At 43.1% G+C, this 27,517-nt stretch overlaps 1 protein-coding gene across 2 annotated transcripts in view; it reads right to left on the bottom strand.

Annotated features, from left to right (window-relative positions):
* The window catches only part of dennd2b (DENN domain containing 2B), a 51,473-nt gene extending 28,231 nt beyond the window's left edge, over window positions 1–23,242 (bottom strand). Inside the window, exons 1-8 of one of the 2 annotated variants that reach the window (XM_083891301.1) lie at window positions 23,158–23,242; window positions 16,682–17,992; window positions 14,729–14,874; window positions 4,315–4,502; window positions 3,042–3,245; window positions 1,993–2,089; window positions 1,782–1,826; window positions 235–419 (exon numbers count right to left, since the gene is read on the bottom strand). In XM_083891301.1, the coding sequence (XP_083747427.1) occupies window positions 235–419; window positions 1,782–1,826; window positions 1,993–2,089; window positions 3,042–3,245; window positions 4,315–4,502; window positions 14,729–14,874; window positions 16,682–17,992; window positions 23,158–23,231 (2,250 nt within the window). In that variant the 5' untranslated portion in view covers window positions 23,232–23,242. The remainder of the gene's footprint in view (window positions 1–234; window positions 420–1,781; window positions 1,827–1,992; window positions 2,090–3,041; window positions 3,246–4,314; window positions 4,503–14,728; window positions 14,875–16,681; window positions 17,993–23,157) is intronic. The other variant, XM_083891302.1, reaches the window with a different exon arrangement.
* Between the last annotated feature and the right edge of the window lie 4,275 nt (window positions 23,243–27,517).

Genomic DNA, 27,517 nt, shown 5'->3' with positions numbered 1-27,517 from the left:
CTGCTTTCAGAACTCTAACATGGCTCCCGCCCATCATAAATGGAAAAATAGTCGGTTCTAATTCCTGAGCTAAAATATTTGAAGCCACTGAAAAGCCCCTGACACGTGTTTTGGACTTTATGAATATTTGCTCCACGTGAACATAATAAATCAGTGGCTGAGGATTCCTGCCGGGTCTAAAGGTGAGAAGACGAGCAGAGGGATCCACTTATCACTGTCACGCCGTTTTTTTACCTTGGGGAACTGGTACGTGACCTCGGGGGAGAAGGAGTTTCTGCTCGGCTTCTTCTTCAGCGAAACCACCACGAAATACTCAAAGAGTTCTCTCTCCTGCCACTCGATGAGCTGCAGCTCCAGTGTGCGGTAGCTCGGGGCTCGACGGAGGATGGACTGCAGCTTCAGCAGCCGCTGGGTGTGAGCTGAGGAGGGGAAGACGAAGAGTTTAGAAGCATCTGCCTTTAGCCAGACGGGAAATGGATTTTTCACTGACGCTGCTGAACTGTTGTGTCCAAAAAAAAGAGAGAAAGTTTCACTTAATCCCATCACTATTCATCCCTGTCACTGGATATTAAAGTGATAAATGAGTGGTCAACGGATAATCCGTGCATATTAAGGCAAATCTCAATTTTTTTTTTTTTGCTCGGTGCACCGGAGCCAAGTCACATTTCTAAATTCCACACTGTGATTTACACTCTTAGAAATAAGGGTTCCAAAAGAGTCCTTCTACAAGGGCTGAGGTTCTACCTGGAACATTTGCTTCTGAGAAACCCTTTTCCTGAAGGAAGGGTTTTTCAAGGGTTCTTGGTAACACTAATGGTTCCAGTAAGAACCATTTTGATCCAGAGAACCCTTTAAAACCCCCTTTCCTGAATAAAGGGTTCTTGGCCAGGTGGAACCTTTATAAAAAAGCTCTACCTGGAACCAAAAAGGGTTCTCCTACGAGGACAAGCCGAAGAACCTTATATGGTTCTACTTAGCACTTTTATTTTAAGAGTGTAGTGCAGCTGCAGCATTGACATACCCTACACTCTTACAAATAAAAGTGCTAAGTAGAACCATACAAGGTTCTTCGCTTGTCCTCATAGGAGAACGCTTTTTGGAGGGTTCCACCAAGAACCCTTTTAAAACCCTTTATTCAGGGAAAGGGGTGTTAAAGGGTTTCCTGGATCAAAATGGAACCATTAGTGTTACCAAGAACCGTTGAAAAACACTTTCTTCGGGGAAAAGGGTTTTTCAGAAGCAAATGGTTCCAAGTAGAACCTCAGCCCTTGTAGAAGAACCCTTTAGGAACCCTTATTTCTAAGAGTGTAGATCCCAGTGTGGAATTTAGAAATGTGACTTGGCTCCGGTGCACCGACCAAAAAAATAGTGATTTGCCTTGATATGCACGGACACGAGTGCATCTCCAAAAGGGTTCCAAGTGGAGCCTTCATAAAAAGGTTCTACCTGGAGCCAAAACGGGTTCTCCTATGAGGACAAGCCTTATAAGAACCTTATGTGGTTCTACTTAGCACTTTCTAAGAGTGTAGAAGCTGGATGGATGATGAAACACTTGACAAAAGCATCTACTGCTAAAATAGTAGATACATACACAATGTCCCTTTTCCCGAAGAAAGGGTTTTTCAAGGGTTCTTGGTAACACACACTAATGGTTCCAGTAAGAACCATTTTGATCCAGAGAACCCTTCAAAAGTCATTTCTAAATTCCACACTGAGGAGACTTTTGCAGAGAGGAAAAAAACAAAAAGCCGGGAAGTGCAGCGTCACCGCGGTTCGCTCACCTTTGAACCTGTCGTCAGAGTCGCTCTCGCTCTCGCTGTTGTCATCTGCAGGCAGACATGAGACAGACAAGAATGTTTTCTACAGAGGTCAAAGAGGTCATTCCATAAAGGTGTTTATATCACGGCGGGGTCAGAGGGTCAGAGGGTCAGAGACGGCGGCGACGACACAAACGTCTGCACGCGTTAAAGAGTTAACAGAGACGGCGCTGACCTCTCAGAGACGCAGTCTCCACGTTGGACATGGACAGCTTCTTTAGCCTCTTCTTCCCACGTTTAGTGCAGTAAATGGAGTTGATCCTCTGGACCAGCTGTGAAAAGAAGGAAGACAAAATCCCGACATTTGTTTCTTTTGATCGGGCAGTAATACAGAGGAAGCAGTGGGGGGGGGGGGGTTACAGTGTTAAATACTGTACGTTTGCTTTAGGGAGTTTGTAGAAAAACAAAAGTGAGAAGCTTCAAGGCAAGAAAACCACACACAGACACTAAAACCCTGGAAGTAATTTCACTGCCGTTCAAAAGTTTGGGCTCACCTTTATCATTTTTGTTGTGTTTTCCATTAAAATCAGACTTTTATTCATCAAAAGAGTTGCAAAATGAATAGAAAATATAGTCAAAACTGTTTTCAGCTGTGCTAACATCATTGCACAAGGGTTTTCTGATCGTCCAATAGTCTTCTAACGCCATTAGCAAACACAATGTACCATTAGAACACTGGAAATGGGCCTCTATACACCTATGTACATATTCCAATCCATTAAAAACCAGACGTTTGCAGCTAGAATCGTCGTTTACCACATTAACAATGTGGTAAACTTTACTTTATCCTCCACAGGAAGGAAGGCCAGTTCATCACAGGGCCACAGATAGAGACATTCACTCACACTCTCACACCTATGGTCATTTTAGAGTGACAAATTCACATAAGCCCCAAATCTGCATGTTTTTGGACTGCGGGAGGAAGCTGGAGAACCCGGAGAAAATCCACGAACACACTGGGAGAACATGCAAACTCCTTGCAGAAAGGCCCTTTGTTCCAATCGGGTCTCGAACCCAGGAACCCGGGTCTTCTTGCTGCAAAGGCGAGAGATAACCACTACACCTGATCCTTATCTGAAGGATTATCAGTCATACACAACTGTGCCGTCTCTGACTCTGGAAACCTGACACAGTCAGAGCTCTGCATGGATTCAGTGTAGGTGTTAGAGTACATATATATATATATATATACCTATATATATATATATATACAGTATAATATACCTTGGGGATCCTCCAGTGCCTCTGCGAGGCCAGAGTGTCGCTGGTGCCACAGAGGCCGTCGTCCAGCAGACCACAGGGCGACGACGTCACGCCCAGCAGCAGCTCGTCGTGGCTGTAGCGTTTGGATAACTGTGACAGTCGGTGGCTCCTCTTCTCGCTCTGACCCGTGAGGTGGAGCGACTGGCTACTGGGTTTGGAAGGTAACTGTGGTCAGGACAGAAAACAGAAAATCTGATCATTTATTCATTCATTCATTCATTCAAAAGCATGTGTGACATCTAAAGGTGAGACTTCTTTCCCGTGCACATCAGAGAACAACTGTGGTCTAAACCAACTAGAAAGGATTATTATAATACAAGTTATTCTTGCCTCAAGTGCATAAAAATACTTATTTTATAGTGTGTATGTGCATCTGTATCTTATTTTTATCTGATTTTTTGGCTTGTTTTGTTCATATTGTGTCATTTTCAGTGCGAAATCAACACAGTCTAATCCAGGGGTGTCAAACGTACGGCCCGGGGGGCCAGAACTGGCCCGCCAGAGGGTCCAATCCGGCCCTCACAGGATGAATTTGTTAAAATGACAATGTCAAATACAATATTTTTCACTTCCAGGTCCAGTGTGATGTGTAAATGGTACATTTAGGCATAATATTGTTGAAATTGCACTTATATTTCACCATAAATTTCATGTTTTGTAAAAAAGACAATTTTCATGAGGACAATTGTCTTTAAATGCATGTGTTTTCTTTCTTAATAAGACGGGGGGGGGGTGGCTTTTATTGTGAAGTCGTGTCTGAAAGTGCCATGAATTTGCTTCAGAGGTTTTTGCGCTGACACTGACGACAACAGCTCATTAAAAACAGACAAACAAAGAAATGTTTGAAATATCGCAGGAAGCCACAAACGGCACCAAAGTCGCTTCGCAGAACCCTCTGCCCCGTTGTTCTGCGTAAAAAAAAACTACGGCTGTCGTGTGAAGGAAATGAAAGGAGATCGCAGATGTTTGTGGCAACACGAGAAGCCGATCGTTGTCTGACTTTTATTATTTATGATGTCTTATTGTTTTGGCTTCACCGAGAGCAGACATACATCAGTTCCTCTTCTCTTTTAGTCCTGACAAAGACGATGTTCTACGAGTGTTTGTATTGAACCACCGCGCGCGTCTTTAGTGAGACTGTGTTTGACTTTCTGTTGAACATCAGCGCTGTTTAAACTGTCGTAACGAGGCGTCAGATCCTCTAACTGATCTTATCCAGAGTCACTAATAAAACACATGTAGTTTGTTTACATGGTGAAAACAGATGTAGTGCTGATGTTGATGCAGGATTCAGACTCACCTGAGGCGGAGAGTTCAGCTTCCTGTCTGCAGCCGTCCACGGTCTGTTGCTCTCCGACAGGCAAGACTTTCGACCCATGTTCTTCCTCTTCAGGTCCACGTCCTCGTACGGGTTCTCCTTCTCTGTGGGGGGGGAAATCAAACGTCAGAACTCTTACGCATTCGTCTTCATGCGCTCTCACACTGGGGCAGGTACGAGTGCAGGTCAGTGCAACCAGTCCAGCTGTCTGGAACTCTGAAGGGTTCCAAAAGGGTTCTTCTACAAGGGCTTCAGGGCTTCTGAAAAACCCTTTCTCAAAGAAAGGGTTTTTCAAGGGTTCTTGGTAACACTAATGGTTCCATTTTGATCCAGAGAACCCTTTAACAACCCTTTCCCTGAATAAAGGGTTTTATAGGGGTTCTTGGTGGAACCCTCCAAAAAGGGTTCTCTTATGAGGACAAGCAGAAGAACCTTATATGGTTCTACATAGCACTTTTATTTCTAAGAGTGTAGGGTATGTCAATGCTGCAGCTGCACTACACTCTTAGAAATAAAAGTGCTAAGTAGAACCATATAAGGTTCTTCGACTTGTCCTCATAGATGAACCCTTTTTGATTCCTGGTAGAACCTTTATAAAAAGGTTCCACCCCGAAACCCTTTTGCAGGGTTCCACCAAGAACCCTATTAAAACCCTTTATTCGGGAAAGGGGTTTTAAAGGGTTCTCTGGATCAAAATGGTTCTTACTGGAAACATTAGTGTTACCAAGAACCCTTGAAAAAGCCTTTCTTCTGGAAAAGGGTTTTCCAGGTAGAACTTCAGCCCTTGTAGATGGACCCATTTGGAACCCTTATGTCTAAGAGTGTATGAGGACAAGCTGAAGAACCTTATATGGTTCTACTTAGCACTGTTCTTTCTAAGAGTGTATGGACAGAAGCTGCTGCTGACATTATATTTGAACTAAATATTTTGTATGGTCTTGATTATGAAATAGATCTGGCAAAGAGAGCTTGCTCTAAAATGTGGAGGTTTGTCAGAGTGTTGGTTTTATGATGATTAAAGGTTCTGCAGTGCCAGAGGCAGGACGAGAAGGAGCGATAGAGAATGGGACAAAAAAAAGAATGATTGTTTTAACCCCCACTTAAACCAGGCGTTTAAAAGACATGAACAATGTTATTTTAGCACAAAATTGTTCCAGATCCATTTTCTAACAGTCAGAGTAATAGTTGAAATGTGTTTGGCAGTGGATTCACTGCATGTACATGTTCAGTTGGACCAGAACTGGACTTAATGTGACCTGGACACTCAACAACGCGTGTTTCACAATCCCCAACACTGGCCTATACCTGGAATTAGAATAAGACCAGAGCAACAAAAACATGACAAAATCCAGCCTGGTAGATTAGTGCTGAGGCTGAAGCTCTGTCAGATTTAAGCTTTACAGTGTTCTATGTTCATGGATGTTGAGAACAGTTTAATACTAACAAGATGAAAGAGAACTCATCACCATGTAGCACCTGAACAGTGTAGTTGAGCTGTAGTTTAACTGTGCATGGATCGATCTCCTCTGCTTCCTTTCACTCTACACTCTTAGAAATAAGGGTTCCAAAAGTGTTCTTCTGCAAGGGCTGAGGTTCTACCTGGAACTATTTGTTTTTCAAGGAAACTTGGTAACACTAATGGTTCCAGAAAGAACCATTTCGAACCCTTTCAAACCCCTTTCCTGAATAAAGGGTTTTAAAAGGATTCTTGGTGGAACCCTCCAAAAGGGTTTCAAAAGGGTTCTCCTATGAGGACAAGCTGAAGAAACCTTACATGGTTCTACTTAGCACTTTTATTTCTAAGAGAGTCTAGTGCAGCTGCAGCACCGACATACCCTACACTCTTAGAAATAAGAGTGCTAAGTAGAACCATATAAGCTTCTTCGGCTCGTCCTCATAGGAGAACCCTTTTGAAAACCTTTTGGAGGGGTTCCACCAAGAATCCTTTTTAAACCCTTTATTCAGGAAAGGGGTTTTAAAGGGTTCTCTCGATCAAAAAGGTTCTTACTGGAACCATTAGTGTTACCAAGAACCCTTGAAAAACCCTTTCTTCGGGAAAGGGTTTTTCAGAAGAAAATGGTTCCAGGAAGAACCTCAGCCATTGTAGAAGAACACTTTTGGAACCCTTATTTCTAAGAGTGCAAGAAGAACAAGGCGTCAAAGCTGAGGCTTCAAAGAAGCTCGAAAAGTGTTTTTCAGAAGCAAATGGTTCCATGTAGAACCTCAGCCCTTGTAGAAGGACCCTTTTGGAACCCTTATTTCTAAGAGTGTAGACTGAGGCTGTTTTTCAGCACAAGACAGATGAGACTCGGGGGTCAAAGAGGGTAAAGGGGGCACAGGAGGGGCCTCCCTGTGGTTAGTCTGGGAACAGATGAGTCAAGTAAGGTAAGTCAAAGGTCAAAGGTCACTCCCAGCTGGCTCGAGTGAACTCCAAACAGTTACTGTTGGCACGGGGCCCCGTGGGCCCCACCGGGCCCAGCTGAAACTTCTGGACACAACACTTGTAGTGAGTCACTGTCCAGGTATGCAAACTGTCTGCTCTAAGACATAGTGGTGGTGTGTGTGTGTGTGTGTGTGTGTGTGTGGGGGGGGGGGGGGGTCATTTCCTTAGACATTGTTTTTTTTACTAAATAATGCAAAATAAAAACCAGATTAGTCATTTTTTTTAAAAAGCTGCTCTTTCCCTGAAGAAGTGAGTGTAAATACAGGAAGAGCCTTTTGTTCCCGCTCGTCTTCATCCATCGATGATGGAGCACAAAGGCAAAGAAAACTGCAGCTCGCGCTGATGTCATCTGGCCCGGCGCCAACTTCAATAAGGCGAAAACTGGTGTAACGCCGCGGTGCACGTCTATTCAGACATGTGCTCTGCTCTGAGAATAGCTTTTTTGGCAGGGTCCGAAAAAAGGTTGTGAGAAAGTGTAGCACACAGTGTAGCCACAGTGAGGGATAAAAAACAGAGCCAGATGGCGTCGAAATGCACGAGGGGAACTTTTTCACAAAAGAAAGAAAGAAATGCAGCGTTATCTGTCAGCAGACGAGAGAGAAAGAGCAGAAAAGCTGTTCGGTCGCTGCGGTTCCTTCTTCCTGCGTTTGGACGAGGAAAAACCCGGTGAACTCTGCAGCGCAAACACTGGAGATAAACCTACAGGCAGATGCTTTGTTTGCTTCTCTATTTAGAGCAGGGGTTCTCAAAGTTTTGATACCTGAGGGCCAATTTAGGAACCCAACATTGGACTGAGGGCCACCAAAGGAAAAAAAAAACGTAATAACTATGTTGTAAAAAAATTTATTTGGTCCAAAATTTGCCAAAAAACGTCATACTATACTATGTCGTTCAAAATGTTACAATTTATGGGGAAAAAGTTTTTGGTCCAAAATTTGACAAAAACGTCATACTATACTATGTCGTCCCCAATTTTTTAAATTTTTGGAGAAAAAAGTTTTTGGTCCCAAATTTGACTAATTTTTTTCAAGAGAAAGCTTGGTCCAAAATTTAACAAAAATGACATACTATACTATGTCGTTCAAAATGTTAACATTTTTGGGGAAAAAGTTTTTGGTCCAAAATTTGACAAAAACATCATACTATACTATGTCGTCCCTAATTTGACAATTTTTGGAGAAAAAAGTTTTTGGTCCCAAATTTGACACATTTTTTTTTTCAAAAGAAAGCTTGGTCCAAAATTTGACAAAAATGACATACTATACTATGTCGTCCAAAATGTGACAATTTTTTGGGAAGAAATTTCAACAAAATTGGACAAAAACGTCTATACTAAAAACATATAGTATAATGTGTATAAAAACATACTATACTGTGTCACTATGTCATCCAAAATTGGATGACAGTAAATACAGTTGTCCAGTTTACACTTATTGGTCTGTATCCAGTAATGTCCAATAAACATTAACAAGCTTAGTAGCTCCTGGATTAAAACCATCAACTGTAATTCATTGCGGGGCCGCCAGAAATGTTTCTGCGGGCCGCCATTGGCCCCCGGGGCCGCACTTTGAGAACCAATGATTTAGAGGTTAATTATTGAACCTGAAAACACACACACCGCCGTGTACATATACACAAGCAAAGTACACTTCACGCAGTAAATTAACTCACGGGGAGTGAGTTTCTGTGCGTCATTAAAGCCGAGGAGCGGAATGAGAGGGCTCGGACTGACCCCACGTTGCGCCGCTAGCTCGTTAAACCGCGTAATGAGAGCCTGCTGGGAAAATGATACGTCTCTATAGCTGCTCGTGTACTGGAGGGTACTAAACTGGTCCCTGTGATTACAAACATCCCCCGGCCCAGACACACAGCATTAGGGCAGGGAGGGGGACACACCTCGGCCGCGATTCTACATATTCTGTGTACACAATGGACCGCGTGTGGGCAGTGTCCGGATCGGCTTACGGGGTAAAGTGGACAAACGCGGTTACATCGGCACCGCTTGAAAACCCGGTTACGGCGCTGTAAGAACATCTGGCAGCGCCACAAACCATTGTATTTTTAGCGTTTTTTTTAACCCGCAGAATAACACAAAAAATCATGGGATCAACCGTGTGCATAATTGTCTGAGTGTGATTTTATTTAAATTAAATTACTCGTGATATACTGTGTATATATATACAGTGCTGTGCAAACGTCTATTAGATTTGCTGTTTTACAGCGTACAGTGATGTCATTATTTATCTTCTGTCACGTCATTGGAACAAATCCAGAAAACATGAGGTTAAGTAGGAGGTATGGAGTTTTTAAAATTTCAGTTAAGTGTAACCTCACCCTCGCACTTACAACAATAACACAAAGTCTAATTATTGTTACAGGTGAAACCTGTTTGTCCTGCAATTTCATGTCAACAAATGTGAAAACGCTCTGCAGCAGCAGCTTTTTCACACTTTGCGAATAACAATAAGACCAACTTTCAGGCACATCGTTCCAATCCAAACGCCAAATATCAGAGAAAGTTGACAGATAGATACGGTCAAATTCAAACTGAGCATCAGCATAAGGAGGAGAGATGATGGTGAATAATGCCATGGCTGTTTGTGCCAGACGGGCTGGTCTGAGAATTCCAGAAAGTGCTGACCTACTGGGATTTTCTCACACATCCATCACATCTCTAGCGTTTACAGAGAATGGTGTGAAAAGGGAGAGTGAAATATGGCAGCGAGCGTGAGTTCTCTGGAAGAAAAATTTTAATGCCTCGTTGTTGATGCCAGAAGTCAAAGGAGAAGGAGCAGACTGCATGGTTCCAGATAAAAGAACAAGTGCCCTCTGCTGGACAAATAAGCGATGGCTTCAAACTGTCTGCTGCACTTCTATGCTGTATAACACATTTTTTTTTTTCAATGAATGTAACATGAAATGAATCATAAATACACTGTTTACATTGCTAATGCGGTAAACGACTATTCTAGCTGCAAACGTCTGGTTTTTAATGGAATATGTACATAGGTGTATAGAGGCCCATTTCCAGTGTTCTAATGGTACATTGTGTTTGCTAATGGCGTTAGAAGGCTATTGGATGATTAGAAAACCATTGAAAACCCTTGTGCAATGATGTTAGCACAGCTGAAAACAGTTTTGCTGATTATTATTTTGAATAAAAATCATTATTTCTAATCTTGTCAATGCCTTGACTATATTTTTTATTCATTTTCCAACTCTTTTGATGAATAAAAGTCTGACTTTTAATGGAAAACGCAAACAAACTGTATAGGTGAGCCCAAACTTTTGAATGGTAGTGTATAAACATATAAACATAAATATTTTCAATGATGCACCAGGTTAGAGAGAACTTTGTGCAATAGGCAGCAAAAGCTCTGCGGCAAAATTGGTATGGAAACTGAAATATTACTAAATCAATCAAAAATTAATCAAATTAATTCAGGAAGTCACTAGCAATAGCCAACCTTGATGCAACCCAACACCAGCTGCCACTTATTTAAGTGTCACGTACGTAATTAAGTACACAGTGAGTGAATATACCAATCTCCAATGGGAAAGAAGAGAAAAACCCCATCAGTCTATCAACATATAACTCACTATCATTCCATCTATCATCACCACAAGATAAAATCACTCACAACAGTTGCCTAATACTGTGCTAACAAATTAGCTGAACATCCATTATCAGTCTCAGGTGCCAACAATCCAAGATGATGAGTGAACATCTCCACAAGATGATGAAGAGGAACCAACCAAGCCAAGACAATATACCGTTGTCTTCTCTCTGGGACGCTTGTTAAAACAGGGGCTCACAGGGACCAGAACACGGCTCATTTCCCCCCGACGTGGCCGCCTCTCAAACGCGTCAGCTGACCTCTGAAACCTCTGAAACTGCTGCATCGCTGCAGTGGAAACAACTGCTCCTCGCTTCAGCGTGAGAGCTTTCGTTTGAAGTCGCCGGAGCAATTTCAGCCTCGCTCGAGAGACAATGTCCTCGTCAGGAAAAACAAAACCCTCAGACGTCTCCGCACGGCACACACTGGCCGAATAATGGGAGGCTTTGTTGGTGTTCGCATGAAAATCAGGCCCCTGCCCTGACGCACTTTCTGCACATTGTCGAGCTAAAATATGCTTCAGAGCAAACAGGTCACTGATTCATAAACAATCGGGTATAAAAAAATTTTTTTTTAAAAAGCCCTTATTTGGCCATGACTGAGCATTTATGATGAAACGTATTTAGTGTGACATTCTTTTTTACTGCATGTGAAACATGAGCTCCAGTCATGAGACTGCGCTCACACTGACACACATTTCCACCACATTAAGTCAGCACTGGGGGAGCTGGCGAACGGAGCGGGCAGAAGGCCCCGGGTCATTCGCTAGTGGAAAGGAATTTGGCTCCTCGACATGTCCAGCAGTTCATACACGATAATATGTCAGAGTCGAAGCTGTTTGAAACATGTCGCAGCAAAGGTTTGAGATGAGGGAGGACGGATCAAAATCTTCTTTATCACAGTTTTAGTTCTGTATTGTTAGTGATATGTTTGGGGACCGTATCCATGTTCCCTGGGGCCTATGTCCTATGTTCCCCGATTTGTATGTGACCGGGGAACATAGGACCCTTTCTCTAAAAAAGGGTCCTATGTTCCCCCGCTGTTCGCCCAAAGGGTCCTATGTTCCCCGCTTTGTATGAGACCGGGGAACATAGGACCCTTTCTCTGAAAAAGGGTTCTATGTTCCCCGATGTACCCAATAGGACCCGGGGGACATAGGACCCTACCCCTTACCCTAACCCCTTACCCTAACCCCTTACCCTAACCCTTACCCTTACCCTAACCCTAACCCTAACCCCTAACACCTAACCCCTAACCCTAACCTACCCTAACCATAACCCTTTACCTTGGAGCTCCACGCCCAGGCTTCCACAAAGTGGGGAACATAGGACCCTTTTTTTAAAAAAAAGGTCCGATGCTCCCACGATCGGGGAACATAGGACCCGGGGGACATAGGTACGACCCCATATGTTTGTGACCAACATAATTCGAAAAGTCACGGACGGATTTGGATGCGCGGTGGCAGCGTGTATTTTGTAGGCACTGAGCCGCCTTGGTGGAGGTCTGCGCTCTCTGAGTGCTTTTCTAGTTGAGTGCTTCTTACGTTTTCTTATTCCAGTCAGCCAGATTTTTGGTCAGCTCCTGCTCCTAGACCAGGGGTTCTCAAAGTTTTGATACCTGAGGGCCAATTTAGGAACCCAACATTGGACTGGAAATTGAAGATAGCGTCACCGACCCCTTGTCGTTCTTCCGCCATATTGGATTGACTAGAAAGCAAAACTAAACTTTCACAGGTCACAAATTTTGTCCGACCTTCACAAAATGATCTTTGGACCAAGCCTCGCAAAAGCTACCAGAAGGATTTTAGATTTTCGGAAGCATTTGCCCGTCACAGCCAGACGAAATCGGAGGTGTAGCCGCCAAACAGGAAGTTAGCTCATATATCAGGAAGCCTTTCACGTATCGTAACCAAACTTTGTACATGAACTCGGGACTCCAATATGAAGAAGCACAAAATCTGAAAAATGAAGTATTGATAGCATTCTAGTTAATATTTATTAGTGCCCGTTAAATCGCTTCCATGACGACTGAGCGCATGTCATGTTTACGTGACTCCGGATTGTTAAAATTAGTCTCTAGAGTAACGCTAAACTTTAGAAACAGAGGCACACATACGCAGTACACAGGTATGCTGGTTATTTGTAATATAAAAGGTTAACACACGTTCACGCACGTCCTTCTAAATGAGCTAATGCAGCTAACGGAGCTAACTGGTAAGCGGTGCCTGGACTTCGGTGTATCGCGGCGCGTGCTTCTTTTTCCGGTCAGTCGTCATGGAAACGCATCATGCATGTTAACGTGTGTTAACCTTTTATATTACATATATACCATTTATATTTCATAACATATCATAACTATTAATAGCACAGAAATGCAACCACACCTCTTCATTCTCCTCTTTTCTATCCATATAGCTTATGCATTCTTATGCTATCACATTGTTTCAATTGTCTTTAAATAGTTATTTTTTAAATGTGCTAATTTAAACGTTGTATGCAATACAATGACAATAAAGGCTATTCTTATCCTTCTTATTCTTCTGTGTGGAGTTATGAATAACAGCAAAGACAATCACTTCAGTTAAATAGACCCATTGTTCAGTGCAGTGGTTCCCAGACTTTTTCCTCTGAGCCCCCGTGGATAAATAAATACAAATTCTGAAGCATACATTACCTTAATGCCAAACCTTAGACATATACAGTAAATTTAACATCTTAATACTAAGTTTAAACAGACCCTGTCGCATCAATTCTTAAATAAAAGTGTGTAATAGTTTCCGAAATACATTTGATTAGTGAATTCTGTGTTATTTTGATAAAGTAACTTTGTCAAAACGTGTTGAATAGGACAATTAAACATCTCCATGAGTGTATGTTTAATTAAAATAAAATTAATACGTAAGTAAATGCACACACACACACACAGAGGGATTACTGTCCTGTGTGCACTCCCACACTGAGACGATTTCTACACCCGAGGGTGTGATCGCGCGCCGTGCGGACGCGACAACAAACATTTTCCCCCTTTCCTGTTTCAGACCTCGTCATAATGTGTTGGACAATGTTATTAATCACTGCCTCCGTGCAACGATCACCGCCTGTTTCTCACGCTCCTGTTGTCTATTCACCGGAATTACAAATCGACAACATCAACACAGAGACATTACAGCTCTAGCCAGGAGCCTGGTGGAGGTGAGTGCGTCCACAGAAACCTTTCACATCGTGCACAATATCAAAAGGAATTTAGACCTCTGCTGCACTCACAATATAATATAACTACATAATAATATAATATATGTGTATTTAATATTACTCTGGTACAAGGGAATGAAAAACTGAAAAACAGAGTTTGACCTGAGATTACCTTTAAAGCAGCCTGCATACACTCTTAGAAATAAGGGTTCCAAAAGGGTTCTTCTACAAGGGCTGAGGTTCTACCTGGAACCGTTTGCTTCTGAAAAACCCTTTTCCCAAAGAAAGGGGTTTTCAAGGGTTCTTGGTAACACTAATGGTTCCAGTAAGAACCATTTTGATCCAGAGAACCACCCTTTAAAACCCCTTTCCTAAAAGGGTTCTTGGTGGAACCCTCCAAAAGGGTCCCAGGTGGAACCTTTATAAAAAAAAAGGTTCTACCTGGAGCCAAAAAGGGTTCTCCTATGAGGACAAGCTAAAGAACATTGTATGGTTCTACTTAGCACTTTTATTTCTAAGAGTGTATTTTTTAAATGGATCTGAACATATTCTGTTATTCTACCTTCTTTGACTCTTACTATTTTCAAAATGCTGCCACTGAATGTTTTTCTTTAGGATGAGTTGAACTGAACAGTTCTTGGTCCACCTATAACCAGTATTTTCTCAATTCTGTGACTGATTTGTCCATAAATATAGTCAGAATATAGTGAAAATTACCAAGTGAATACATATCTACACCCAAGAACCTGCCGACCGAACCTACAATTAATAATTGCATAGATGTGACAGAATATACTATGGAAAAGGTCACTTTTTCTGTCAACTTAAAGCTAAACGTATTCATAACACTGGGGGAAATGGGTACAATTCATCAGACCTTTAAGACCAGATTTTGTCAGGGTAACAAGCTGAAGGACTTTTTATTTTATTTATTTTTGGGGTTTCCCAATGTATCTCAGTGGCTGATGACTGACAATTCTGATGTTAACAACTTTAAATCCATTTGTACTCGTCAATTGATGTGAAATGTCCTAATAAAAAGATAATTACATACAAAAAGCCGTCCCCGAAGCTCTTACCTACTATATCCTCATAGGCGTTCTCCTCTAAAGTGCTTTTGGAACTGGGTCGATTCTGTGCGTCTGCGGTCAGAGTGCCGTTTTCTGTCGGCGAGGACTGATGAGAAGACGGCAGACTCGCAGCATCCTCTGACTCACAAGACTCTCTGGAAATAAAGAAAGAAGGAAATAAAGACAGACAAAACAGACCGGGATGGGAAAAGTATATATCACGGCAGCGTACTCAAAATGTCAAGAAGAAAGAGTCTGAAAGAGTCAGCGTCTACCTCACAGAAGGTAGACAGGTAAGAGTCATCAGAAAAAAGAAGAGGCCCAGATGCTTTTAAAAATAGTCCAGACGGTCAGTTCTACCTGCCATCTGGAGACAGAGAGGCTGAACAGATGGAAGAGATAGAGTTCAGAGAGACAGGAAAAGAGAAGAAGAAGAAGCGTCCTGATCACAATGTGCTGAAATCACAGAAGCAAACATGCAGTTTTCTCGCTGTTTCTAACTACGCTCGTGTTGCACCATCGACTTTGGGCTTTAAAGCATGTTCTGAAATGAGCCAGAGCCACAGGAATGTTAAACACAGAGTCCAGGAGAATGTTTATGGATATATCATCCACGTTTTCACATAGGGACGATCTGCACATGGCCCCGCCCACTATCAACAAGACTGTGGACATGACAGTCTGAACGCTTTAGGGTTAGGATTTAAACTGAGAGTGGACTGTAGTGACCACGTTTACGCAAAAACATGATAATGAGTGTTGGATTTCTCTGGGTTCTATTGTTTATTGTTTGTTTAGAGTTAATAAAGTAGAGTGTTGTCAGTTACAGGCGAAATATGAGTGAATTTATGAACTACACTTGATTTATGAGTGGGGTTTTTATATATATACATATATATGTATATATATATATGTATATATACGTGTGTATTTATAGAGAAAGACGATTTTTAGGATTTCTGGGTTTTTTTAGGATGTCCAGGCAGCTTCAACTTCATCGTATATACATTCTTAGAAATAAGGGTTCCAAAAGGGTTCTTCTACAAGGGCTGAGGTTCTACCTGGAACCATTTGCTTCTGAAAAACCCTTTCTCAAGGGTTCTTGGTAACACTAATTCCAGTAAGAACCATTTTGATCTGGAGAACCCTTTAAAACTCCTTTCCTGAATAAAGGGTTTTAAAAAGGGTTCTTGGTGGAACCCTCCAAAAGGGGTTCCTAGTGGAACCATTATAAAAAGGTCCTACCTGGAGCCAAAAAGGGTTCTCCTATGAGGACATGCCAAAGAACCTTATATAGTTCTACTCTGCACTTTTATTTCTAAGAGTGTACACTTACAAATAAGGGTTCCAAAAGGGTTCTTCTACAAGGTCTGAGGTTCTACCTGGAACCATTTGCTTCTGAAAAATCCTTTCCCAGAAAAAAGGGTTTTCCAAGGGTTCTTGGTAACACTAATGGTTCCAGTAAGAAGCATTTTGATCTAGAGAACCCTTTAAAACCCCTTTCCTGAATAAAGGGTTCTACCTGGAGCCAAAAAGGGTTCTCCTATGAGGACAAGCCGAGGACCTTACATGGTTCTACATAGCACTTTTATTTCTCATCGCTGTTAATTTTAGTCCTTATTCTCTGTATAGCTGTGATGTACGTCCTGTTTCTATCTTTTCTTCTGCTTACATGTACATTAACTTGCATTTATATCCTTCTGTGTTTTATATTGTCAGAGTTTTCGGGCACCACTGTAACACAAATAATAAAATAATCCATCAAACACCAAAGCTGAACAGAAACAGTTGGACAGAACAGCAGTGACTCATGCCGTTCGCCTTTGTTTAAACCACTGAACAAATAACCACTGGAATGTTTATAAAAAGAGAAAAGAAAGAAAAGAAATGCTTTCTTTGTTTTTCAGAAACACAAATGACTTCAGCTCAATGTAAACACACAGAGGACAGAGATGTTCTCACCTGTCGTGGTTTTTGGCGGACGTTCCCCCCGCGGTCTTTGCCGTCCGCGGCGCACTGGGCGCAGGCGTGGAGGGCAGAGGGGGCGGAGACTCGGCGCCTCCGTTTGGAGGTAGTCCGTTGGCGGGCGACGTGGCCTCCTGGTCCCGCTTGGCGTCGTACTCGAAAGTGCGTTTGGGTTTGGGCACGGGGTTGACCGGCGTGGCCACAGCGGCCTGTTGACCGTGGGCTGGTTCCGGGCTCTCGGACCTGACCGAGCTCACGCTGAACCTTTGTCTGAGTTTGGAGAGCTTATCGGACCCCAACGCGGCGTCCGGCTCGGTGGCCACCGAGCAAATGCTGCTGCGCTTACTGGTGCAGGTGCTGTCCAAGCCGTCACCGATCACATAAGACCTCTGTCTTGTCTTGTCCGGAGCGTAGCAGTTGCTCAGATACCGTGGAGGGGGAGGACTGGGGTTCTCTTTCAGGGCCTGCTCTATCTTCTGTATCCTGTTGAGGACGGCCGACGTCTCCTTCCGAGCAGACAGGGAGCGCGCGAACTCCGTCTTACCGATCCGTTTCTGGAAGCGACCGTGGTTGTCCTTGTCCGAGACTCCGTCCTCCGCCTCCGTCTCTGTGTAGGAGCATTCGGAGAAGGCCGTGCTCATCCTGCGAGCGCCCTTAAAGTCGAAGGTTTTCTCGCTGCAGGGAGACGAGAGCAGGCTCGGGCAGCCCTCGCTGCCTCCGACGCGCTCTCCTCCTCGTTTGTCCAGACACAAGCTCATCCTAGGCAGAGAAACCCTCCTGCACTCCCATTCCGAGATCTTTTTGCGGATGGTGGCGGGCGGGACGCCTGCGACGGAACGCGTGAGCGAGAGGGTTCGTTTGTGGCCTTGGATGGAGGAAGGTCCCAGGGAAAGCGTGCTCCAGGTCACCGGCCTTCCATTAAGTCCACTTCCCGCAGAGTGATCCCCTTGTTGGTCCCTCTCCTGGTTTTCCTGGACACCTTGACCGTCCTGATGAGAGGATTTAGTTTGACCCTGGGGCTTGTAGATGGAGAGCCTGTTGTCCAGACAGCTGATGCTCTTCGACTTGACCAGACGGCCCTGGGAGTCGGCGGCGGCGTCGTCGCGCGCGAGCGTTGCACTGCTGCTGCTGCTGCTGCTGCACAGCGCGGCCGCCTTGCCCTTGCAGCCGGTGCGTACCAGGAACCGGCCGTCGGTGCGGACGTACCTCGCCTGCTTCCCCGAGTTCTCGCCGTCGCTGAGGACCGGCTGCTGGCTCTGCTGGCCCTGGCTGCCCGAGAGCACGGGACACGGCGACGTCGACCGGCACCTGAAACGAAATAATAAACAATATTTAAAGGCGCCATATAGTAAGAATGTGGCCAAAAACTACATTACTACATTCAAATTCAAAACACCCGAGTTTATTTTTAGGTTTCGTTTTCTGACGTAACTGGCAACCCGTGGTTGCTCGGCAGCTGAGACTCTACTGACTGCAATGATTGGTAGACGGCGGTAGGTGACGCCACATGACGCCAAAACATGATTTCAACACATAAAACATAAGTGAATTTATGAACTACACTTGATTTATGAGTGGGTTTTTATATATATATATACACCAGTGTGTATTTATAGAGAGAGATGATTTTTTTAGGATGTCAGGGCAGCTTTAACTTCATCGTTTATATACTCTTAGAAATAAGGGTTCCAAAAGTGTTCTTCTACAAGGGCTGAGGTTCTACCTGGAACCATTTACTTCTGAAAAACCCTTTTCCCGAAGAAAGGGTTTTTCAAGGGTTCTTGGTAACACTAATGGTCCCAGTAAGAACCATTTCGATCCAGAGAACCCTTTAAAAACCCTTTCGTGAATAAAGGGTTTGAAAAGGGTTCTTGGTGGAACCCTTCCAAAAGGTTCTACCTGTGGCCAAAAATGGTTAGTACATTCAAATTCAAACTACCGAGGTCTTTTAGGTTTCGTTTTCTGGCGCAACTGGCAACCCGTGGTTGCTCGGTAGCTGAGACCCTACCGACTGCAATGATTGGTAGATGGCGGTAGGTGGCGCCACATGATGCCAAAACATGATTTGCAGTCTGCAAATATTTTTTTAATGCAAATATTTTGGCTGCACTGTTGTTGTTGGTGAGTTCAGTTTGTTATATGAACATTATTCCTGAGTCTCTGTGACATATTAGGAGGATTTTATGGCCAGTTGCTTTAGATTTATTACATAATGCACCTTTAAGGGCTATTAATAAAAAAAGGAGGCAAATTATAAGAGCGGCCAACAACTTCCACAGTAAAGGAAAGTCACAGGAAAATCAATGTGAACCAGATGTGAGGAAACCGAACAGAATCAGCTGAAGGTTCTGAATTCATTCCCAACTTCAAAGGCAGAATGAGAACCTGAGCCACTTATTTAGAACAACCACAGGAAAGTATTTTGTCTTTGGCAGCAGGAGATTCAAACAAAGGGCCAAAGGAAATACAGACTACATTAAAATGCCACTGAGGATTTTTCCACATGGGGAGAAATCGGCGTGGACCTCACACAGAAAGCACGATTTATGACAGCGCTCTTACCTGAGAGTCTTTCTCCTCACGGCCTTTTCTGATCCCTGCAGCTAACTCACGCTAGGTGTACGAGACCGTACCATCGCACGTTTACACACACAGCATTAAAAACCTCACGAGAATCAAACGTTCCCTCTGGTTCCTCTGACACCTCACGACTCATTGTCTCTCAGGAACCTTTGGCGTGACTCGAAGTCTGACTAACGATTGCGAAAGTGAAGCGTTTGGGAGATCTGATGTCACCGCAGAGCAGTGGTTAGAATAACAAGCGTTATGGAAGGAGGAGGAGGAGGAGGAGGAAGCTGAGGGCTGCAGACTGTGATCCAACAATGCAGGTCAGGACAGATCTCACTTCACACACACACACACACCTATCTGCCCTTCCCTGGTTTCATTCCTCCTGCTCCAGGGTGGGGAAACTTTTTTGACAACAGCCGAGGAGAAACCTGCACGCTGTAACGTATGCGAGTGTGATGGATGCATCGTGAAGAACGTCCCTCACAGAAACACAAGAGAAGTTCATCAAAGTCATGATGACTCACGTTATAGTCTATAGCACGGGTCTGCAACCTGCAGCTCCAGAGCCTCATGTGGCTCTTCAGGCTCCTTGTAGCTTTGAAGAATAAAAAAACTCGTGTTTTTCATACTTTTTTGTCAAGATAAAGGCATAAATAAAAGTGTTTTGATATTTTTGGTCTGTCCCATCCAATTGAAAAACCTTCCCCTGAAACCCGTTTTTCAAGGGTTCTTGGTAACACTAATGGTCCCGGTAAGAACCATTTTGATCCAGAGAACCCTTTAAAACCCCTTTCGTGAATAAAGGGTTTTAAAAGGGTTCTTGGTGGAACCCTCCAAAAGGGTTCTCCTATGAGGACAAACCGAAGAACCTTATATGGTTCTACTTAGCACTTTTATTTCTAAGAGTGTAGTTCATATAGTTTATAGTCAACTTATCTAGCATCTGATAGAACGGATCCCTTTTTGGCTCCAGGTGGAACCTTTATAAAAAGGTTCTACCTGTGGCAGTCTCTTTGACGACCTTTGACCCGGAGTCAGAAGACACTGTCGCTCGTGAAACACCTCCACAACGGACGTTATTCTTCTTCTGCGGTTCAAATGTACGCAACCGGATGTGCCCGGACTAGTGCCCGGAGCAGGAGGATCTGCTGTTCCGGAGAACCGGTGTTTACGTAACCGGACCGGGTTTTTTCAGAGATCTCGCTGAGCCCCGAGATTATAATAAAACACAGCGTTCTCAGCAGTGGCTGAACTGTTTGTTTAGAACCTTGAACCTGAAAAGTCCTGTTTCCGTTTGGATAAAGTCAGAGTGTAGCATCAAATACTGGAAAAAAAAAAAGTACAGTGTTTAAGTTTCCACAACTGTATAGATAAAATATATATATAGCATAAGTCAAACAGAGCTCATGGTTTCAAGAGGAAAATCCTCTGATATTGATTAGTATTATAAAATATGACACGTTTCATTGGAGCCTCATACGTCTGACAAATGAAAACCACACTGACTCTCTGACCGACTTCAGCTCTGGGAACTGTGATGTTTAACATGAGTGAGATGTTTTAGTGACAACCAGATCCAACACAAAGTCCTGAAAAACACCAACATTTCTGGAATTGTGACACACTTATGTATGCTCGGTTGATTACAAATGAGTTTCTGTCAAATGTTCTCCTTAAGCCAAATTTATACTCCTGCGTAACCTACCCAGAGCCCTCTGCGTCGTCTCCGGCTGAACGAAATATTTTATAAGTGTCCGTCACTCCGTCAAGGGACAACGGAGACGGCAAGAGCTGCGATCGGTCCTCAGGACAGGCCGAGCTAACGCTGCTCTGTGCCGGGCTCACAGCGAGCACCGAGCGTCCACAGAGGCGGAGCTGATCACCACCTACAACGTCGCTGCCAAACTATAAATAAATACGTCATATCCTAACACACACAGCACATGTTTAGACTCTAAATGGCCAATTTCTCGCCTCAAATTACCTTAAAACTGCTTTCCGTGACACAGAAAAGTGAGAAACGGCCACTGTTTCAACAACAACAACAACAGTCTTTCTCTCTCGGACGCCATTGCTCACTGTAGCTAGGAGCACAACAACCTTACGCATCGACCCCTACTGACCGAGCGGGAAATTGCAGCGCGACGCAGTCGGAGAAGTATAATGTGGCCTTTAGTAAGTTGACCACTCACTCTGGATTGTTGACCATTAATCCCATTTAAAGAGTACTTTAATCTGATCTGCTTACAGAGCAGCAGACTTGATCCACTGCAAAAGTACGATCGGCCACAAAAGAAGATGGATTTCAGAACGTATTTTAGCTAGAATTCCTTCTTCGTGCTGTAAAGTGAAGACGACAAAAAGAAACTATGAGCAGAATTGAAGTATATTTAGATGTTGAGGACTTTCGGGGGTTTGTAGTGGTCTGGATCACGCTTGTATAAATAAGCCCAGTTCAGTCAGCTTCAGATGAGCCGGCCACACACACACACACACACACACACACACACACACAAACTGTACTGTACAAAGACTCAGAGCCCGGTCAGGACCAGGTCTCTGGATCTCACTCAGACTTCCAGGGGCTCGCAGACCACAAACCACTTCCTCTGACTGACCAGGACAGAGAGAGCAGAGCCATCACAGGACGTCCTGTGTTCATCTGAAACTCAGTTCTGCACCAGTTTAACTCAAGTTTAGGAGGATTTGCTTCACCAGTATTTTTCATTTAAATATTATAATTTATAGGAAAATTCACGGGGATTAAAATGTAATCCTCGATTGCACTGTACGACCATATTTTGTAACAGTTTATACATCATTTGTCAAATGTTATTCAGAAAACGCAGAGGGTTTTCAGCATTTGTCCTGATTTATATTGCAAATAGGCATCATTACACATTTTTACACACCTCAGCCCTTGTAGAAGAACCCTTTTGGAACCCTTATTTCTAAGAGTGTAGTGTATATACTGTATATGTGCATTATATTTTTGTTTGTTTGTTTGTTTGTTTGTAGCTTGTATGTTTCCTTTGTTGTTTGTTTCTGCCTCTAAACCTCAATATGGGTGTAATTTCTCCTAAAAAAAATGGTTCCTAGCTACTGTATATAGCTTCTGGAAATAGAGTGTGTAGCACGTTCCTACCCAACACCACTTGTGTTACAACATGAACCTTTAAGACCTTTAACAATCTCAGGTATTATGATGATGTTTGTCAACTTTTAAAAGAAAGAATTGTCATGTTAGAGAAACATAACCATCAGCATTAGAGCTTTATCCTTCACTGATCACTATCTCGATCATTAATATTATGATGAACATTTGTTTGAGTTACTACTGACAGTAACTTACAGAAATCAGCCATAGCGAGTTCTGTGTTATATATAAAAAAAACAGTTTTTCCTCTAAGTTAAAACCAGACAGTCACAAACACAGCTGCTTTTTTCCTGCCGCTACCGAGACTGCATTTAAATAAAATCTGAGCTCGCTGTAAATTCACAGGGTGATAGATTGTGAGAAATGAATCCCGCAGATATCACATATCATTCCCAAAGTTAGTTTTTGTCCCCCAGCAGGACACGATCGGCTCTCTCGACATGCTAACACAAGCTTCAGCTCACTACTCACGGCTCAGAGTTGGATGGGGCCCTTGTCCTGGATACGGGATTGTACTTGCATGAGCTTTGGAAGTGTAATCATGACTGACAATCCCTGGTCTTTAAAAAAAAAAGAGAAAGTGACTACAGACTGATCCCTGAGGTGGTTGGAAATAAATATAACTGCAGGTACAGTTTAAAATCAAAAAAAGCATATCAATGTAGTCAGATAGACTTTCCAAATCCGTGCAATGAGACTGAAAGAGCAGATGAACCAACCCAACCCTGTCCCACGTGTCACTGACCTTTCGGGGGCTTCTCGGGAGGCTTTACCCCCTCCTGCACGAGGCACAGCCTTGGAACTCTTGTTGGCTGTCATGTTGGTCTGCAAACCACCAGCTCACCTGGTGGACAAACACAAGGATGTCAACAATTAAAGGACCTCTCCAAGGATGAAGCACAACAACCAGTTCAATCACCCTGAACAAAACAGCCCTGTTCAGAACGCTCGCTTTAGTAGTATCTCTTTAGGTCCACCTTAAAGATCCACCTTAAAAAAAAAAGTAAAATGAAACTTAAGGGACAGGAAATGAAGCTAACAGCAGTTAGCATTTGGAAAAGTGATCATTTGCAGGCTCTAGCAGGCACATTGTCGTCATATATAACATGTATACACTGGACAGATAAATCCTCTGAGGCTGGAAGTTTGTGTAGAACTCTGTGCTGCACTGTGGAGACAAGAATAGAACTTTTCGCAGACTTCCGGTTTTCCGATACCGCTGCCCTCGCCAGCACAATTCCAAGAATTTAGCGCATTGTGACGTCTTGATGAGTGCGTGTTTTATCTCCTGTACTTGGAGTGAGGAGGACCACAAAAACATGACTGAGTCATCTTTTTTCACACTTTGCCGACCTCCAGAGTCCTAAATATAAGGATTTAAATGATTAAAAAGTCGATTTTTGCATAATGTGGGACATTTAAAGAGCGGCAGCATTTCTGCACAAACACAAAAACACACGGCTCATATTGCAAACTCGGTTCAGTTCAGTTAAGTATTAGGTGTGAAATGAAGATAATATCGATTGTCATGATAAATCCTGTGCCTAAAACCAGATGACCGACATTCCTCTGCGACCACAGCCCAGCCGAGACAAAAGCAGGAGTGTCATTCGTCTGAACAGGTCACCTCTTGTACACCAAACTCTGGTTTTTTACGAAAGGTGTGACTCTGCATATTTGTGCCAACAGGTAAACACCAGCGTCTGTAGCAATAATAGGATGATACCAGGAACATATTATAGGAGTCAGTGCAGCCATAACTCACACAGCAGGTTGGACGTTCTGTGCCAGAGTTTTTCCTGTCACTACAGACATGTCTGTTATTGCCTCAAACTTGCACCACTGGAACAGAAAGTGCAGCATTTGCAGCAAGTTCTCAGTCTGCATTCACATCACAGCCAGAAAGGAAATGTGGACAGAAAACCATTAATCATGCAGCCGCTGCCACACTCATTGGTCCCGCAACGAGGAAAACCAAGAGAAAAAAACGACGTAAGTGAGCAAGTTTGAGGCGACCGAGTGCACGTCATGACTGATTTAATCTATAACCACAATGGTTAACTTCAGCATAGCAGACTCCCACACAATCTAACAACAGCAAGGGGAACTAACATTCTCATGTCTGTTACTATACCAATGTCACAACCTCGAGTATCTACTGATCCTGATATCAGGCCAATACAATCCCACAAAGAAGAAATAAACAGTTAACGAGATAAAATCAGCTAAAATAGTCTTTGTTTGTCTTTGCATAGTGAAGCATCACATTATATACGATGTCAGAGTTAGCATCTTTCTCTTTAATGTATGTGATCCAGTGATTTTGACCTTTATCGGACCAAAATATACTCAGTATTGTATGAGTTTATACCTAATTTAAACAAATCACAACAAAACAAATCTCTGTTATTTAAACTAATCTCTGCTAGAGATTTTTTGAGAATATTAGACGATCACTACTGGACACAGGCTAAGGTAACTTTGTCTTTTCATTGTGGCAACAATGAATAATGTTTGCACTTTGTAATAAAAACAAACAAACTGTGTTTCATACAGTATTTGCATTTCTGTAAGAACGTATCAGCTGATTCCCGTGTATTCGGCTTAAATGTGAATATTTTCTTAGATTCTTTGCCCCATAAAACAAAGAAATCATTAAAACTGAATCACTTTTGGTTTGTGGACGAAACAAGACGTTCGAGAACATCGTCATTTTCAGGTTTGACAAACACTGGTCGACGTTTTTTTTTAGCATTTTCTGTAGTGCTGGGCACTAGATCAACGCATGACGTCATGTGTGCCGTGACACCAGAGTCCAGGCACCGTTTACCAGTTAGCTCTGTTAGCTGCATTAGCTCCTTTAGCGCCGTTAGCGCACCTACAGTGGAACTGGAGCAGTCTGTTTATTGAAGAAGGAAGAGCAGCTTACCTGTGTATTGCGTATGTGTGCCTCTGTTTTTAAAGTTTAGCGTTACTTAAGCGACTCATTTTAACAATCTGGAGTCACGTAAAAAACATGACGTCATACCTTCCAGGTATTGACCAATCACAAGACAGTTGTGAAAGCTCTCGCTGGCTGGCCAATCACAACACACTCTGTCTTCTGGGGGTGAGATTTCAGTCTGAAACAGCGCGGCTGACGAGAGCTTCAGTGAGGAGAGATTTGGATCATCTCATTTGCAGCAAATAGGAGGTTTTTGACCATAAAAACAAGTTAATGTATGTAAGTAGACCTCCATAACTAACATATATGTGCAACAGGACCACTCTATGTGAGCTTTAAACCACCTAGCAAACCTATGATCGATGCTGGACAGTCACGGAAAAGTGCAGACAATAACAAACAACCATTCAATTAAACGTTTCCCGAACCTTAATCTCAAATTACTCCATCAGATAGTTAAAACCACTGTGTACTCTGAAGGCCATTGCCCCTGGAAAAAAAGAAAAACACTTTATGAAACGCTTTGACCCTTTCAAGAAAGCTCAAAGCGATTGTTCTGGTGCACGAGGAGGTCAAAAACGGAGAATCCCTGGAGATCAGAGGTGGAGGATGGGAGGGCGCATTGGCAGCGTGACTTGTTTACAGGAAGTAGTTGTTGTATGTACGAAGGAGTCAGCCAAGCAGTAGTGGAGCGGAGTCCTGGAGAGACGGATGAAGAGAGAGCGAGGCAGCATTCCTGCTGTCAGCTATTTCCTGTCACTGAGGACCGGGCGTGCATCATTATTTGTGTTCATCTAACACAAAGACGGATGCAGATTACAACTCATCTCTACTGTTGTCAGCCTGGCTTTTAAAGCTGTGGAGGAAAAGAAAATAATGTGCTTATGTCCAACTTTTACACCTATAGGCTAAGGGTGAATTCCAATTCCTCGCTTAACCCTCAATCTTAAAAATGTGCTGTCCCGATTCTCAGAAAAATTAAGTTGAGGGCCGAGTTTAAGGGCTGTATCGCCCTCAATATTGAGATTTTCCGAGACCACCGTTGGGAGCAAGGGCTACCCAGAATGCATTGCGTGTTTTCACGTAACAAAGATGGCGCCGAAAGCAGCGAAACGAGTGTGCTACAAATGAAGTATTTTCTTTGTTAATAGAGATATAAAAATGATCTTAGTTTAGGCCCATATTATGGATTACTGACGTCATTGTTGCGTAACATTTATTTTTTTATTATACAATCTTTTGTCAATAGTCGGCCGGTGCGGACAAGCGATGGTTTGCTATGGTTTACTTTTCAATAAGTCGTGGTGTGTGGTAACTGTCAGCTGAATATTTGTATGAGTATCATCTTATAACTAACTGACAACCTAATAACTTGACCGACAGACGGATCGTAATAAATTATCCTGACGTAAATGTGTTCTTCTTCTTCTTCTTCTTTTTTGGAGTTGACAGACTGGACGCAGCTTTTCGCGTTATTCTGCCCCCCGTAGTCTGAAGATGTATCTGCATTTAAGGGGTGTCCCATTTCTAAGTGACAAAATAACCCTCAACACTTGGTTTTGAGGGACAGTTAAGATTAAGGGTTGAGATTGAGGGTTAAGATAGGAATTGGAATTGACCCTAAGAAATCTGCAGGTGAATTAGAGTGAGTAATGACTAGGATTACAGAAAAGATTTCAATATTATTCTTCAGTTATATACACAAATAAGTCGGCGCTGCACACCCTAGCTGGAAAAATGTTTATCGTTCATGTTACTGTTGTCATTTTTTGTTGGACAGACAAAGTAAGAAGCACAGAAATAGGTCAAAGACGACCGAAACGGACTTTCTCAGTGTAAACACCAAGGCGTTAGCCAACTGACTTCCTGAGATCCGATAGCATCTCCTCACACAAAATCACAGGCTGTAAACAACCGCAGCTCGGAAAACTCTGCATTCAACCCGTTTTTCCCTCACATGTGTGAGCCAGACAGGAGCTAAACATCAGCAGCTTTATGGAGACGTTTCTTCATCAGCCATGACTTGACATGAACTGGTGTTTTACAGAGTGATGCAGGGCATGAAATGAGGCCGTCACTGTCGACTTTTTTTCAAAAACATTCATACCCCTGCGATATGAACCGTATATGAGCCGTCCTGCTGTTCCTGCTTGTTTTCTCA

This window comes from Microchirus variegatus, assembly GCF_963457635.1.
Source record: "Microchirus variegatus genome assembly, chromosome: 6".
Lineage (NCBI taxonomy): Eukaryota > Metazoa > Chordata > Actinopteri > Pleuronectiformes > Soleidae > Microchirus > Microchirus variegatus.
This window is presented reverse-complemented; position numbering and strand designations above follow the sequence as displayed.